At 35.9% G+C, this 16239-nt stretch overlaps 1 protein-coding gene across 1 annotated transcript in view; it reads left to right on the top strand.

The window, feature by feature from the left end:
• The window catches only part of CUNH11orf65 (chromosome unknown C11orf65 homolog), a 55637-nt gene extending 42850 nt beyond the window's left edge, over positions 1-12787 (top strand). The window contains exons 7-9 of the mRNA XM_011368156.2: positions 5605-5775; positions 10804-10859; positions 12378-12787. Of these exons, the coding sequence (XP_011366458.1) occupies positions 5605-5775; positions 10804-10859; positions 12378-12526 (376 nt within the window). The 3' untranslated portion in view covers positions 12527-12787. The remainder of the gene's footprint in view (positions 1-5604; positions 5776-10803; positions 10860-12377) is intronic.
• Positions 12788-16239: the final 3452 nt, after the last annotated feature.

Genomic DNA, 16239 nt, shown 5'->3' with positions numbered 1-16239 from the left:
CGGAGAAAAAGGAACCCTCATACACTGCTGGTGGGACTGCAAATTGGTATAGCCACTATGAAAAACAGTATGGAGGTTCCTTAAAAAACTAAGAATTGATCTACCATATGATCCAGCAATCCCTCTACTGGATATTTATCCCCAAAGACTTGAAAACCTATACCATAAAGATATTTGCATACCAGGGTTCATAGCAGCATTATTCACAGTGGCCAGGACATGGAAACAACTGAAGTGTCCTACAATAGGTGATTGGCTAAAGAAGCTGTGGTACATATATACTATGGAATATTACTCAGCCATAAGAAGAGATGAAATATTGCCATTTGCGACAACCTGGATGGACCTAGAGATAATCATGCTAAGCGAAATAAGCTTTATTGAAAAAGTAAAAAATCACAAAGTATTACTTTTATGTGGGATATAATCCTAAAAGCAACAAATAAACAGGACAAACAGAGACTCAGGGACATGGACAATGGACTAGTGGTTACCAGAGAGTAGGGGCGGGGGAGGAGAGAAGAGGTAGACAGGGTATAGGGGATCATATATAGGGGGGTTCAGGGAAGGTGAAGTGGGTAAAGGGGATCAAATACATGGTAGCTGAAGGAAACTGGACTTTGGTTGGTAAACACACAATAGACTATACAGATGTCAAATTATAATGTACACCTGAAAATTATACAATTATATAATTGTATTAACCAATGTTATCCCAATAAACTTAATTAAAAAAAGAAATGAAAAAAAATAAGAAAATAACAACTTCCTGGATTATTTAATATGACAAATCCAGAAGAAGAGATAAACTTTGCAAAATGTTAAGCATTTGCCCCATAGCTGGAGCTTACAGACATTTGGGGATATTCTTTGTAAAGTAAGAGACAAGTTACTATTCCTTGCATCATCCACCCTGAAGGTACACAACACTTAGAGAGCCTCTCTGTATGTGGGATGTAAAATGTGACAAATCTGGGCATGCTGCTCCAACCTATTTACTAGGTGACCTAATAAGGCTACCACACTCCAGCATGTCCACAATGTGGTCGAGCTGCCATATGAGTTGGGTTTTATGGCCTAGAATCCCAACAGTATTAGACATGTCTGTGGCAGACAGTGAAATACTGTATGGAACCTCTAAAGAGTCCTAATAGGATCACAGCACAGACCTCTAGGGTTTAAGAGTAAAGATAATGCTTTCTTTGGTCCAAACTATTCTCCATTTGAAAATCGGTACTGGACCCTGGTGGAGCTTGGATGCTCGACAATAGGCTAATAAATGCTATGTGATTATGAACTGAGCAGGCTTTTATCTAATCCACTGAACCACCAAACTTAGTGTACACAGCATTATTTCAGTGTAAAATAGATGTGGTATAGATGAGAATGGGTCTGAGAAAGTCCAGAAGGTCAAGATAAGCTGCATGAGCAGGTGGCTCAAACTCCTTCAGCACCTACTTATGCTACATTGGCTCTGCTTGGTCTCCATACTTCCAGCTTTAACAGGGAGTCACCTGTGACAGGTTAACAGAGGGATAATATATTGGGTCTAATTTACCATAGATCTGCACAGGATGTTGGCACCATCCAAAAATGGACAGTCACTAGACTATAATCCCTTACTTGGCCCATGAGCACAACTTGAGGTGATACATCTGGTTTTCTCACTCACAAAGAAGGGCAGTAGCTAATAGTTGCTCAGCTGATCAGAGACTTGGAAAGAATTAAATTGAAAAATTGGTTATTAGGTCTGGGAAGAGGTGTACTCAGAATGTTGGGCACAGAGCATGTTTATGCCCTCATGAATGCCCTCCAAAGAGCTTCTAGAGGCAGAAAGCTCTCAGTAATCAGATGGACAAGGTGATTCAATAGATGTCAGCTTTTTTCCCTGGCCACCTCAGTGGTTTCTCAGTGGAGCCATGTATAAAGTGGTGCTGGTTATAGGGATGGCAGCTATACGTGGAGTCATAAACGTGGTCTTTCCCTCATCGAGGCTGTTCTGGACATGTAGTCACCAAATACTATTGCTTTGTCCCCAGTAATGGCGTATGCTGGCTACCTGGTGACAGGCTGATTACACTGACTCTTCTCATAAGGGAGGAAGCATTCCTTGTCTTCACAGTGATAAATATTCTAGATATGTATTTTGTTTCTCTGCCTGCATTACTTCTTTCAGCAATATCATTACAGAACACCTTATCCATCATCATTTTATTCCATATAACATTTCTTCTAACCATTTCTCAAAGGAAGTGTGGTAATGATTTCAGAATAACAGAATACACTCACCATACGTGCCATCGCCTAGAAAAAATTGGCTTTGAGAATGGTGGTATGAGTTGCTGAAGCTCAGGGACAGCGCCAGCTGGGAGACACCTGGTGATAAACTAACACACATGAATAATAATCTATTATATTTCTTCTTTCTTTCTCTGTTTACTTTCAAAACAATCCTCATCCATAACTGTCTGTTTTTATTTATATAGATGTTTCCATCTCAAACTGAATGGGTCCATCATAAAAGTTTTTTGTCAGTATTCCTCCTGGGCTCAGTTTATAACCCCATCATTTACCCAGTTGTTTCAGCCAGAAATGTAAGGATTATCCTAGACTTCCTACCTTTCATAAATTCCTATGTGTAATCTGTTATCGGGTCCTATTAAATCTGCTTCCAAAGTATCTCCCAGTTATGACATTTCTCTCCCACTGCAGCAGCTCGTTGTTCTCATCTCGACCTCATCCGAGGAATCCTTCTAATTGGTCTCTTTGCTCTAATTTCTTCCCCATTTCTGTGTTAAACATTGACATGATGTTTCTAAAACACAAATTAAACTTTTTTTTTTTTTACCTGAAACAATTAAGGGCTCCCTGTTACTTACATGACACATGATGTTCCCTCTCTCCTAGTTTGACCCTTTCTGGCTCAGCTGCATTGCAACAAGATCTTCATCTTTTGATAGTTGGCTCAGATCTCTCCTACTGAAGCCTTCTTGCCTTACCTAGACAAAGTTAGGCACTTCCTTTGGATGTGCCCCATAGATCTTTTTTATATTTGTTTGTTTTCACAATTATCTGTATATTTGTCTGCCACCTTCACTAGACTTTGAGCCCCTAAAGATCAGGGACTCTGTTCTATTTATTAACAAAGAGCTTCAGACATAGTAGATGTTTAATTAATGTGTATTGCTTATTGAAAGAATGCATTTTATGACTGGGTGTAGTTTCCTTTTTGTAAGTTTGCAGGAGATGAATGAAAAACTTTGTGTGCTTTATTCACTGAAGACATCCAAACACTCTTCCATCTGACTTGCTGAGAATCAACAGTTAACAAAATCAACAAATCTTGATATTTTTTACATCTGTCTTGCTAAAAGTATTCTGATTTTTACATCCTTTTCTTTCTTGTGTCCTACAGGTCTCAGCCCTCCTCGGCCTCCTTTCCAATTTCAACCTTGATTCTTACTAGGTCTCTGCATTTTAACTTCTCTCTCTAACATGATATTCAGAAATACATTTCTATAATGTTCTTTCTCTTTAAGTTTTCTAGTTTAGAAAGAATATGAGATCATTTTAAAGTGAATATATTGCAACATTATCTATAAAGTCAAATTTCATATTCCTTTTGTGTTCTTTGTAAAATACCACTCATTTATTTATAAAGCAAGTTATGACTATTGTAAAGTGATCTTTATTTTTGATCTCCATTGTATTTGAAATTCTGTCCCAATGTGCTAACCTGTTGTTGTTTTATTACTCTTGAAGCCCGTTTAACTATAAATACTAACTTTTAAATAGTTTAAAACAAATTCCTGGAATAAGTATTATAACTCTCTTTAAAAACAAAGTCTGAGGACAAAAATAGATACCTGAATAGTTGTATATCGCTGTTGTAAAAGGCATGTCACTCAGGTTTCCACATTTGCTCTTAAGTGTTTGTATATTTGGGAAGGTAAAACATGGAGAAACTCATAAAAAATGTTTTCACCCCAGTCTTCCAAAAGTTTCTGCTTTCTAAATGCATTTTTGTTGTGGCATGAGCATTTGTTAGTAAATCTGGGTCAGTGGGTACCATCACTTATTTACTTATTCATTAATTCAATACATATATATTTAGTGCCAATTATGTTTAGGAATGGAGTATAGAAGTGGAAAATTGCAAGTTCCATGAAGGAATTTCACCTCTGTGCAGATTGCTTTGCAAACAGTGGATACTCAAGAAATAGTTATTAAATGAATAAGTAAATAAAGAACTATAGAAAAATTATGAAATTCTACTTTCTTACCATTTATGCTCTTACTAATTGATATAAATCAAAAGGCATGTTCCTGCTTCTATAAAATGCATTAGCTCTCATGGATCATTACGCATTTAAAATCTGACAGAAACTTCATGAGGGTGGGGACACATCTTGTCACTGTTGTATCCCTTGCCACTCGGGATTATATAAGCCTTTTTTTTTTTTTTAATTAAATGCTTACTATATGCCAGTCATTGTTTTTAATGCTTCACAGGGATTTAAACTTCTAAAACTATGGAGAAAGCTAGGAGGAAGTAGTATTATGATTACCATTTTAAGAGGATACCAATGCCCAGAAAGGCCAGATTATTCTACAATAGTTATATAGCTAGTAAATCACAGATTCAAAGCAAGATTCAAAGCAAGATTCAAAGCCAGATAGTTTGATACCAAATCCTAGCTTTACAACACCACTGTGCTGCTTCCTAATAAATGAGTGTCAAGTTAATAAATAAATACAATGTCAGAATAGGTTAACCTTTAAAATGGAATACCACGGTATATCTTATAATACTGTATTCTTGGTAAAGACTACTTACCTCTGTCTACTCACTCAGCTCATGTTTGGTGGGTGCATTAATTTATGTGCTCAGACTAATATAAGATATAACAGTGCTACAGAAGGCTGGACTTGGAGTCAGATTAGAATTACTGGCCCTGATATATATTTACTACACACATGATCTTGAATAATTTCTTAATTTCTCTAAGTTTCAATTTCCTCATCCATAAAATGGGAATCAAAATAGCTGTCACAAATGGCTGTGTCTTTTTAAAGAGAATTAAGTAAGATAGTGTATGAAAAGTACCTGACACAAAAAAAGAGATGCCAATATCTCTCTTCCCGTTACCTCTTCCCCTCCTTCTCTTTCCTTTTGCTCCTTTCCTTCCCTCTTCCTACTTGCCATTAGCCATGTGTTCTTGTAAAAGTTATTCAACTCTTCCAAGATTTATTTCCTTATCTATAAAACAAGCAGGCTAATTATTTGGTCTCCAAGATTCTTTGATTTTATAATTCTATGATTCAGTGATGTAATAATTTAGTTTTTCTTTGTATCAAAAATTCAACTTACTGAGAGGTAATTTTGAAATGAGGCTTCTTTGGTTAGTGTGGTTGATTAAGCTGCTTTGTTTTTTTCCAAAAGATCCCATCACATAGAACTTGGTTTAGATGTATTTGAATTAAATAGAATGAAAATTTGGTTTAATATTTAAATAGTTTTATGGCAACAATATATATTTTCTATATCTACCAATAATCACCTATTCCAATGGATTTATGTTTCTCTTCCTTTCCTTTGTTTAGGTACTACTCAGGAAACCTGGAGGCTAAGTCAACAGACAGTACAACTATCGGTTTAATTCACACAGCAACAAAAGGGCTAATAAAAGCTATCGAAGATGGTGGAGTAGATTCTGTGATGGAATGGGAAGTGGATGAAGTGCTGAACTGGACAAATACACTGAACTTTGAAGAGTAAATACATGTTGCTATTCTTGGGGAGCAAGGGCAAGCAAGCATCATTTATTTTTCTTTCTAATATTTCCCACTCTCATGATGAATCTAGGGGCCACAAACATAATCTCCTCCCCACAAAATGAGTATTTATTACTTGTTTAGGAAGAAAAAAGAATAAATAAGGGAGAAAGATTTAAAAAACAGGATTATCTAAAAGTAGAAAAAAATTAGACAAGTGTTTTTTATTGCCAGACTTTATTTTTATGCCTTAGTCTAAATCTGCTTTACTTTTTATTTTGGGATTTAGAAACAAAGCTAAGAACATGAAATTAATACTACAAAGAATTTCCTCAATCTGTAGTCCCTTATCTTCCCATATGAGATATTAAATAGTTATAATTTTTCAGTGATATACTATGGCCCTTGGAAAACATCTTTAGGATTTTTTGTGTGATGAAAAATTTAAAATATTCAATATAGCCATCAGGGAAATGCAAGTTAAAACCACAATGAGATCATACTTCAGGACCTCTAAAATGGCTATAATTATGAAGACAGTATTAAGTGCTGACAAAGATGTAGAGAAATTAGAACCCATATATATTGCTAGTGGGAATGTACAATGGTGCAGCCATTTTAGAAAACAATCTAGCAGTTTCTCAAATGGTTAAAGATGGAGTTGCCATATGATCCAGCAATTCCACTTCTCAGTATATAGACAAGAGAAATGAAAATACATGTCCATGTGAAAACTTGTATATGAATGTTCATAGCAGCATTATTCACAATATAAGCAAAAAGTAGAAACAACCCAAATATTCATCAGCTGATGAATGGATAAATAAAATGTGGTATATCTGTACAATGGACTATTATTCTGCAATAAAAAGAAATGCTAATATATGCTACAATATTGACGAACCTGATAAGTGAAAGAAGCCAACCAAAAAGGACCACATATTGTATAATTCCATTTGTATAAAATGTCCAGAATAGGCAAATCTATAGAGGTAGAATGTAGATTAGTGGTTGCCTAGGACTGGGAAAATTATGGGGATTGGGAGGTTATGGCTAAGGGGTGCAGAGTTTCTTTTTGAAGTAATGAAATATTCTAAAATTGATCGTGATGGTGGATGCACAACTCTGTGAATACTCCAAAAGCCACGGAATTAATATACTTTACATAGGTGAAATGCATATGTGAACTATATCTCAATAAAGCTTTTAAAAATATTGAATATTTACTCAGCTACAATAATGAATGTGAATATTGCATGGATGAAGAGGCAGAAAAATTCAAATGAAGATGGTGTAAGTAAAGAAACATAAGAAAAAAGAAGAAATTAGGAAGAGAGATAAGAAAATGGGATAGGAAAAATCAAGTTGATTTTCACTGAACAACAGGACAGGAAAAAGAATCCAAGAGGACTCAGAGAAGAGGATAGTGAAAAAAGGAGAAAAAAGGGAAAGAATGACTAAGAAAGAAGGAAAACAAGAATGAAAGAAAAAAAGATACTGATAGGAAAGATCTATTAGAAAGTTAAAAAGGAAAGATAAGAAATAAAGAAATAATTATCCATAACACATACTCTAAAATATTTTTTAATAAAGAAATAATAAAAAGAGATTGTTATGGTTCCATAACCCCAATATCTTGTCCAGACCATAGTACTGAGATTCCCTATAGACAGCCTGTCAGTGATTTCTGAGACACTGAATAAATACAGATGGTAATAATGATGCAAGAAATGGAATTCAAAGGAAAGCACTGTAATGCTACACTTCACTTATTTTCTCTAAGAGTAAAAGTTTCTAGATAGAGAATGGAGGGAAGAAAGGGAGAGAGAGGTAGGGGAGGTTCATTCTGAATGATCTTCTGAGGGCAGGATAGTGAATTGTTTCAGGTGAGCTTTCAAAATCCCGCTCTGCCTTTTCCTTATACAAGTTGGCTAATTCAAGCAAACAGCCAGCAAGCTGTTGGAATACAAAAAAATAAGTTAAGTTCAAAGGGAAGAAATAAACCAACATTTCAGTCTACCTAAGACTTTCCCCCACTGTCATCCACCAACACCCTTCACTGGTAATTGATTTAAGATTCTTAATGGCTTCTCTTTGTGAAAAAAAGATTCGAAGTGGTTTTTTGTATCATATACTCTATATGGATGAATACACCTAGGTTTGATATGGTAAGACTAACTGAAATTTTCCATTTTGAAAAATACACATACTTCATGTTTCAAAATTATGTACAACTTCTATTAGTTTAGTCTCAGGCATCATCATAATTTGGCACTAACTTTGAATTCTTAGAAAGCAGGTTTTTCTATTGAGCTCTGAACGACAAAAATTTCAAATAGAATCCCGCATGATTATTTGGGAATATTTCAGTAGCGTTACTAACCCCAACCTACTGATTGTCTCAGGCAAGACCAAACTTTGCAAAGACCTTCCCCCAACTAACTGCAGCCCTCAAGTGTAAGCACCTTCTTCCCGGTGCACTTATGGTCTCCACAGTCTGCTTTCCTGTTAATATCTAAATGTTTGCAACTGGCTTGATGATCCCCTGTTTGATGAAAATTTCAGAGTCTGATGTTTTCTTTAGGAGAATTGTTAGCCACTAATTCCTTGGAGAGTATCCTTCAAAATTTATGGGCAAAATAGATCATTAGGATTACAGAAATGTGTTGAACACTGACACTGAGTGATACAAACCAGTTTCTTCCCCAAAGGCTTTTGTGCTAGCCTCTTGTTATGACAGATGGCTACTCTCCTGGGAAGAAGCCATGCACATCTGAAGATGCACATTGCAACGATATCAACTGAGTACAGTATTATTATAATTTTAAAAAATGGATAGAGCCAACTTCACTCTTGGACTCAAGGACACTGACGAGTACTGTTGCAAATTCTGCAGCATCTAGGGATATGTTACTGCGAGCACTTAGCATGTAAAACAAACCCTGCATCGCAATCGAGTTGCCCACAATGCCACATGATGGCTACCGTGACTGCCGCTGTCATTCATACTGTTGGATCTTCAGCTGCATATTCTCTATCAAGATGATTGTTCCTCTTCCAGGATCTTCGTATTTTTCAAACTACAAGTGAATTTTGACATAACCTGTTAAAGTGATCAGCAGCTGGGCTATCTTAGATAATTTCCTGATATCCTATTAACTGTGTTGGCAAGAAATCTTTGCCTATGAGTGTGATGGGTAATTTCTATATCTGAAGCTGTTCCTTTGATTTATAAAACATGTAATTATGTGGCCTCTCTGGCTAGGAACTTTCCCCAGACCATTAAGATATTAAATTTGTGCTCCCGAGGGATTCATTATAGATTCCACATATGCATTATTCTGCAATTATTATCTAAAAACTTCCAGAATTTTCTTAGTGAGAAACACAGATCAGTTCTATGATATAAGCTGCATAGTAAAGCTATCATCAGACTTTTGCTTCTATTTGTAAAACTTAGATTTTTTTTTTTATCAGTTACTGCTGGTATGTTCTTTATGAGAAGTTCTTTTTAAATAATTAAATAAACTCACATCAATATCAGGTAAAGCTGGGTCAGTGATCAGCCATAATTAAATGTGGCATATGTTTGAACTCCAGAGTGTCAGGAATCAGCATCCAATGGATTTAAAGTCCTTAATCTTGATTCCTTGAAAGTGAAATGAAAACCTTTCAGTATATAAATCCAAGGAAGCAGGGCGATAGACATCCAAATCTTCACAGTGATCCTGAATGACTCACTGAAAGCACAAAGTCTACCTAAATTTAGGGTCAAGCCAGATTAAATTGTCTACTAAGAGATCCTGGGATAGGGTTGTACTGCCTGCTGTTACCCGGCATCTTCCCATTTAACAGTGACCCAGCATGTCCCATTTAATGCCACAGAATAAAGTTCATGGAGCAACAAGTGGTAGGAGTGTAAGAAGGGGCCTACTTTAGACACAGCACTTTATGACAATTAAATACTGTTAGATAATATATATCTTTCTAAAATAAAAAAACTTCAGAAGCATAAAGTTAACAAAAGTAATTCAAGTGGGGTAAATAAATACTTGGAAAGTCACAGTATTTTCTGAATCAAACGATAATTCTAATCCTCCTCACCCTTTCTCTGCCAGCTCCCTTTTGGCACCTGCTCTGACCTGATTTCTTGGGTGCAGTTGGAAGAAAGAAGGGCTTGGGAAAGGGAAATACGCTGCCTAAAATGAAACGGAATAAATAACAGGAAACCTGACTCTTGGAGAGTTCCTTCATCTTCCTAGCTCATCATATCTTGTCCTTCCTTGTTCTCCCTCTTCTCAGGTTACCCTCGTCTCCCTATTTCAGTCTCTGTTTAGGGAACTGAGGTGGCAGCTGCATGTGCTCTACTTAAATGTGATCTCTTATGTTTACTGGACACTGCAAGACAGCACCATTGCTCTGCTTTAAATTGTCATTGACATGGCAATCCAGAACCAAGGAGAAAGTTTTTGTTGTTGTTTTCTCCTATTTTCCTCTCATAGTTTTTTGTACATCTTTGTTCGTTCTCTCTCTCTCTCTCTCTCTCTCTCTCTCTCTCTCTCTCCCTATTTTTAATACTTTTAAGTTAAATTTATTGGGGTAGCATTGGTTAATAAAATTACATAGGTTTCCAGGGTACAATTCACTAATATGTCATCTGTATATTGTATTGTATGTTAACTAACATCTTAGTAGGCAGTCAACTGAGGACATGATCTTGCAGGAGTAGAACAGGATAAGATGAGGAGAGGTTGCTGGAGGGAGACCAAAGGGCACTAACGTGGTAGATGGTGGCACCATTTTTTATCTTCCCCAACTCCTTGTCCTAGGGGTTGCTTTAGGTGTGTGAGAGCTACGTGGAGTGGGAAAGTCATAAGAATTAAACATTTGGACTAGTGAATTTGTCACCATTAATCTAAGATTTCATGGAGAAAGTGGAATTGTAGAAGTAGTCTAAGCATGTGCTAATGAATCAATTTATTACTTACTAGTAAACCAATTTAATGAATGTCCATGTAATGTGCTTAGGTATATTGCCAACTGGAAGGAAATTGCTACAAGCAACTCTTCAGCTAACATCAAAAGTAGGTGATTTATAGCAATACTTTATGGGAAATTCTTGTGAACAAAAATGATACATTCCACACATGTACACATTTCTAAGCACCTAACATTGCAGCACCCTGCACAGCGTATAGATATAGAAAAATTTGCCAAGTCACTTATGCCTTTATAGGTAAGACTATTATTTGGAAATAGGAGGAAATTTTCTGTTTTAAGTAGGGTTTGATAAAAACTTTTTTAAATGAATCTTTTTTTAAAAGAAAGTTGCATATCTCATGGTTTCAGTAATAATTTTTAATGAGCAAACTTCACTTAGCTAAATAAATGCCTCAAAAAGTTAGATATGTTTTTCAGGTTCTATGCCACTATTGTTCCATCAGTAGTCCTCAATATCGAGAAGCCGAAAGTGATAGTGTGTTGAAGAAGCATATCATCCTACCCCAGAAATATCAATAATTCTAACATAGCTAGAATCTAATTATGGTTATTACATAATCGAAGTGTATGAGTTCTGTCCTGCTGTCATCTATGACAGACAGTAAAGCAGAGAGTTTACAGTTGAGAAGTGTTGGTTCAGACTGCCTGGTCTTGGTTTTGAGCTCTCCTGTTTACTGGCTGTGTGAGCCTGGGCAAGTTGCTAACTCCGTTTTCTCCCTCCGTAAAATGAGAATAACAATAGCACCGGGCTCATAGATTATTGTGAGGTAACGAGAGGTAAAATGTGTAAAGTGCTTAGACCAGTGCCTGGTACATAATTCGTACTCTATAAATGTTGCCATTAGCCTTAACCTACCCATTTATTTCCAACTCGATGCTACCACCACAGTCCAAGTTGCCATTGGCCCTCTGCAGGCTTCTGCGACAGCCTCCAAGCTCATACCTCTCCAGTCCATTCTCCACACAACAGATAGCGATGTCTTACAAATTTAAATCGACACAATTAAATAACAAACTATTCTTTAGCAATTACAATGTGGAAGTGCTGTCGTAATGTGCTTTATAAAATTAACTCATTTGATCTTCAGAACAAACCAATGAGTCAGGTTCTGTTATTTGCATTTTACAGATAAGCAGACAAAGAGATGCCAAGTTACTTGCTCAGGGTCTCACAGTCAGTTCCTGTGAGGGCCAAGATTTTGAACTGAGGCAGCCTAGCTCAAAGCCTCCCCAGCGCTGGGGATAAAATCCTAACTTTATCATGGCCTCTGGCTCTGGCCCTGGCCTAGCTTTCCACCCCTATCATGTCGCACTGTCCCTCTCACTCCCTCCCAAACACCCCGCCAGCACTGGCCTCTCGCTTATTTCTCAAATACTCTACTCCGGGGATTTAATGGAGTTGGTGGCCTTCCAGAGTACAATTTTAGGTAACTGTCTTCACTTGAGGGCAGAGAGTTGTCTGTTTTGTTCACTACCAAGTCCCTTGAGAGTAATGAAAAGGAATGTGGAGAGGCCCCTACCCTGGCATGTGATAGTATATTGGATGAGTCTGTATCTTATCACATCTGGCATCTTTCTAAACATTTGTCATTCCTCTCTAGGTTTCAGGCTTGAGCAAGCACAGAAAAAAATATATGACTATGCAGCTATGTCAGAGGAAATGGGAATACCAGAATATTCTCCATATGAAAATATTTATGAAGATACAAATTTTACTAGACTAACGCCTGATTCCACTTATGAAATGTAAATGTAAAGTACTTTCTTTTCTTTTTTGAGCAATAGCCCTTCAAGTCCTGATTCCATCAGGTATAGTCAAGAGATAGTTTATTCTGACTGGAATGACGTGTATATACTTGGCACAGAATCTACCCAATTAAATAAGGAAGATTAAACAGAAATATAACACTGAACCGAATACAGTGCTCATAGAAAATGCAGAAATTATTCCTGGTATTCTGAGAAACTGTAGTATTCTTACAATCACACTTAAATAAAGATATACTTAGGTGCAAAACAATCTTCAGATTGCTTTCTGTATTTGAAGCATTCATTTGTACATTTGTGTCAAGCAGAGCTCTTTTTCTATAATAATTATAGACCAAAGGCTTATACCCCCAACTATAAAAAAAAAGTCAGCAATCAGAAAACTTAATGTATATTTAAGAAAAAAATTAGATTTACTGAGATGTAATTTATATACCAATTTACCCATTTTGCGTGTTGTTTCAGGTCTGACAAATGTAATTTTCACAATTAAGATATAAAGCATTTCTATCACCTCCGAATTGCGCATCTTTGCAGTCAGCCAATCCACTCACCCCACCTTAAGCCTCTGGAAACTACTGATCTCCTTTCAATCACTACAGTTCTGCCTTTTTTAGAAGGCCATACAAATAGAATGATATTACATGTAGTCTCTTTTGGTCTAGCTTCTTCCACTTAGCATAATGCTTTTGAGAGTCATCCTTGCTGCTTATATCAGTAGTTCATTCCCTTTTTAATTACCAGTGATTCATTGTATGGCTAAGCCACAATTTGTATATCAATTCAGCAGGTGATGGACATTTGGTGGTTTCCAGTTTGAGATCATTATAATTAAAGTTGCTATGAATATTCACGTACAAGTCATTATGGGGACATATGCTTTCATTTCTCCTGAAAAATATCTAGGAGTAGAATTACTGGGGCAAACAATAGCTATACATTTGCTTCATCTGTTTGTCTAAAGTGGCTGTACCATTTTGCATTTCTGCCAGCAATGAATCAGTTTCAGATGCTTCACTTGGTTTTTGTCACTTCGTGTTGTCAGATGTTTTAATTTTAGCTGTTCTAGTGGATACACATCCACTAGAAGAGTGAATAGTGTCTCACTGTGACTTTAGTTTGCATAATCATAATGATTTATGGTGTCAACGAACTTTAATGTGCTTATTTGCCTTTGGATATCTTCTTTGGCAGAGTGCCTGTTCAAATCTTTTGCCCAGTTCTAATTTGTTTAATTTCTTATTTTGTTAAAAGATGTAAAAAATAAATTCTAAAAACAAATCCATTACCAATACTGTTTTGCCAGTCTGTGGCTGGTGTTTTCATTTTAATGTTTTTTTCAGGAGAAAAGGTTTTTATTTTTAATAAAGTCGAAGTTACCACTTTTTCTTTTATGGTTCATGCTTTTAGTGTCTTATCTAGAAAATCTTTGCTTAAACCAAGGTCACAAGAGTTGTTATATAGATTTTATAATTTTAAGTATAAAATTATTGAAGGGTTCATCATCCATTTCATCATCTATATTCAATTAATTATTGAATATAGTGAGACGGAAGGTTTGCAATTCATTTTCTCGCATTTAGATATGCACCATTTTTTGGAAAGACTATCCTTTCCCTATTAAACTTCCTTGGAACCTTTGCTGATACCATCTTCTATTTGTTACTGTGGCTTAAGTATGTCTTCCAATCTTATTTTTTCTTTACCAAATTGTTTTGGCTTATTTTAGTTCCTTTGCATATCCTTACAAATTTTACAATCGGATTGTCAAGGTCTAAAAGAAAAAACAAGACAAAAGCTGGCTGGGATTTGATTGGATTTCATTGATTCTATATTACCAATTTGGGGAAGAAGTGTTATCCTAATAGGGTATCCAAACCCATGAACATCTGGGTTTCATGGTACATCTTTGTTTTTAGGCCTTAGTTTTCTCAGTAATGTTTTGTATATTTCAGTGTACAGGTATCCCACATATTTTATTGAAATTATGCATGTTTGTTTATTGATGCTATTATTTTTAACTTGCAATTTCAAACTGTTCATTGCTGGTGACAAAGACATTTAATTTCCTGATCTAGTTGGCTGTTTTTTTTTTCTTTAGCACTTCATGAATTGGAAAGCATCCAGTCTAGAAAACAGAAAGGAGCTTCCAAGAGTTGTATAAAGTGGTAGGGTTTCATAGACAAAAGTGAGGAACAAGGAAGTTATACTAGTTATTTGTTAATTTGTTAAAACAGGATTACTTTCTTTATATGGAGCAAAGGGAAGTGTTGGGGCTGGGTTAGGTTAATTTATGCTAAGTGGGCAAGTGCTGATTGGTTGCCTTAGGCCTACGTTTTCTGATATAGCTGAGCATGGAAAGTTAAGTTTTGGTTTGCTGAATCTTAGTATATGGTAAGCATGGGGCTTAGCATAAACAACTACATCTTGGACCTAGTCTGGACACTTGAAAAGAACATAGAAATATTGGTTTTTGTATACTGACCTGGATCATATAACCTTGTTAAATTCACTTACTGGTTCTAGACATTTTTTTGGTTCTAGACTTTTAAAAAAGCCATATAGAATCTTTAGAATTTTCTACATAGATGACAATGTCATCTGTAAATGAATAACTGTACTTCTTCTGTTACAAACTCTATGTCTTACATCTTTCTCTTTGCGTTGTTGCATGGCTATAAACTCCAGTACAATGCTGAATAGAGCTGGAAAGCGTGGCACCCTTGCCTTGTTCCTTATGTTAAGGGGAGAACATTTGTCTTTCACCATTGTTTAATGTGAGCTGTTTTTTCACAGATGTCCTTCATCAAGTTGAAGATGTCCCCTTTAGTCCTAGTTCAGTGAGTTTTTATGAGTGCTTTTCCTGCATCTATTGACATATGGTTTTTGTTATTCACATTGATTTTCAAATACGAAGACAACCTGGTATCCCTGGAACAATGCAACTTGATCACAATGTATCATCTTTTTCCTATTGATGGAATTCATTTATTAATACTTGTAAGAATTTTTGCAACTATGTTCAAGAAAGAAATTGGTCTTCGGTTTTAATTCTCATAATTTTTGATATAAGGATAATCCTGGCCTCATAAAATAGGCCCTTCTAATATTGGCATTTGTGTAGCATTGGTATTATTTCTTCCTTAGAAATAGAAGGCATTGACTCAGGATTATTTTCAGTGCTTTTTGTCTTTTTCATGCCTTGAATATGTTTGAGATGCCTATGATACCTACTTGTCCATGTTGCTATATATTGCTGTGATTTAAAAGAAATCTGCAAACAGCTGATTATCCTTTCCTCTCTTAAAATACTTCCAACTCTTATAATCATAGATATCTAAAGAATTGTTTTAAAAATAAGAAACATTAAGTTTAGTAGTATCAACAAAGAATTCTAAGTCTATAGTGAATATTCAAACACCAGGAAACACTAGGGAACATTTTGGGGGTAGTTTTCAACCTAAGATCTACTAACAAGTATCAGGTTTCAAAAGTGTCAATGGAAGGACATAGTTTTCTTCTAAAACTCATTTCTTGCAATACCACTCATAAGATTTGTATAAAATATACAATGCTTTTACTTACATGAATGACTCACCACACCCATTAGGAGGGCTACTATTAAAGGCAAAGCAACAGAAACAGGTGTTGGCGAAGATGTGGAGAAATTGAAACCCTTGTGTACTGTTGGTGGGA

Source organism: Pteropus vampyrus, unplaced genomic scaffold, assembly GCF_000151845.1.
Source record: "Pteropus vampyrus isolate Shadow unplaced genomic scaffold, Pvam_2.0 Scaffold139, whole genome shotgun sequence".
NCBI classification, from domain to species: Eukaryota; Metazoa; Chordata; class Mammalia; order Chiroptera; family Pteropodidae; genus Pteropus; species Pteropus vampyrus.
This window is presented reverse-complemented; position numbering and strand designations above follow the sequence as displayed.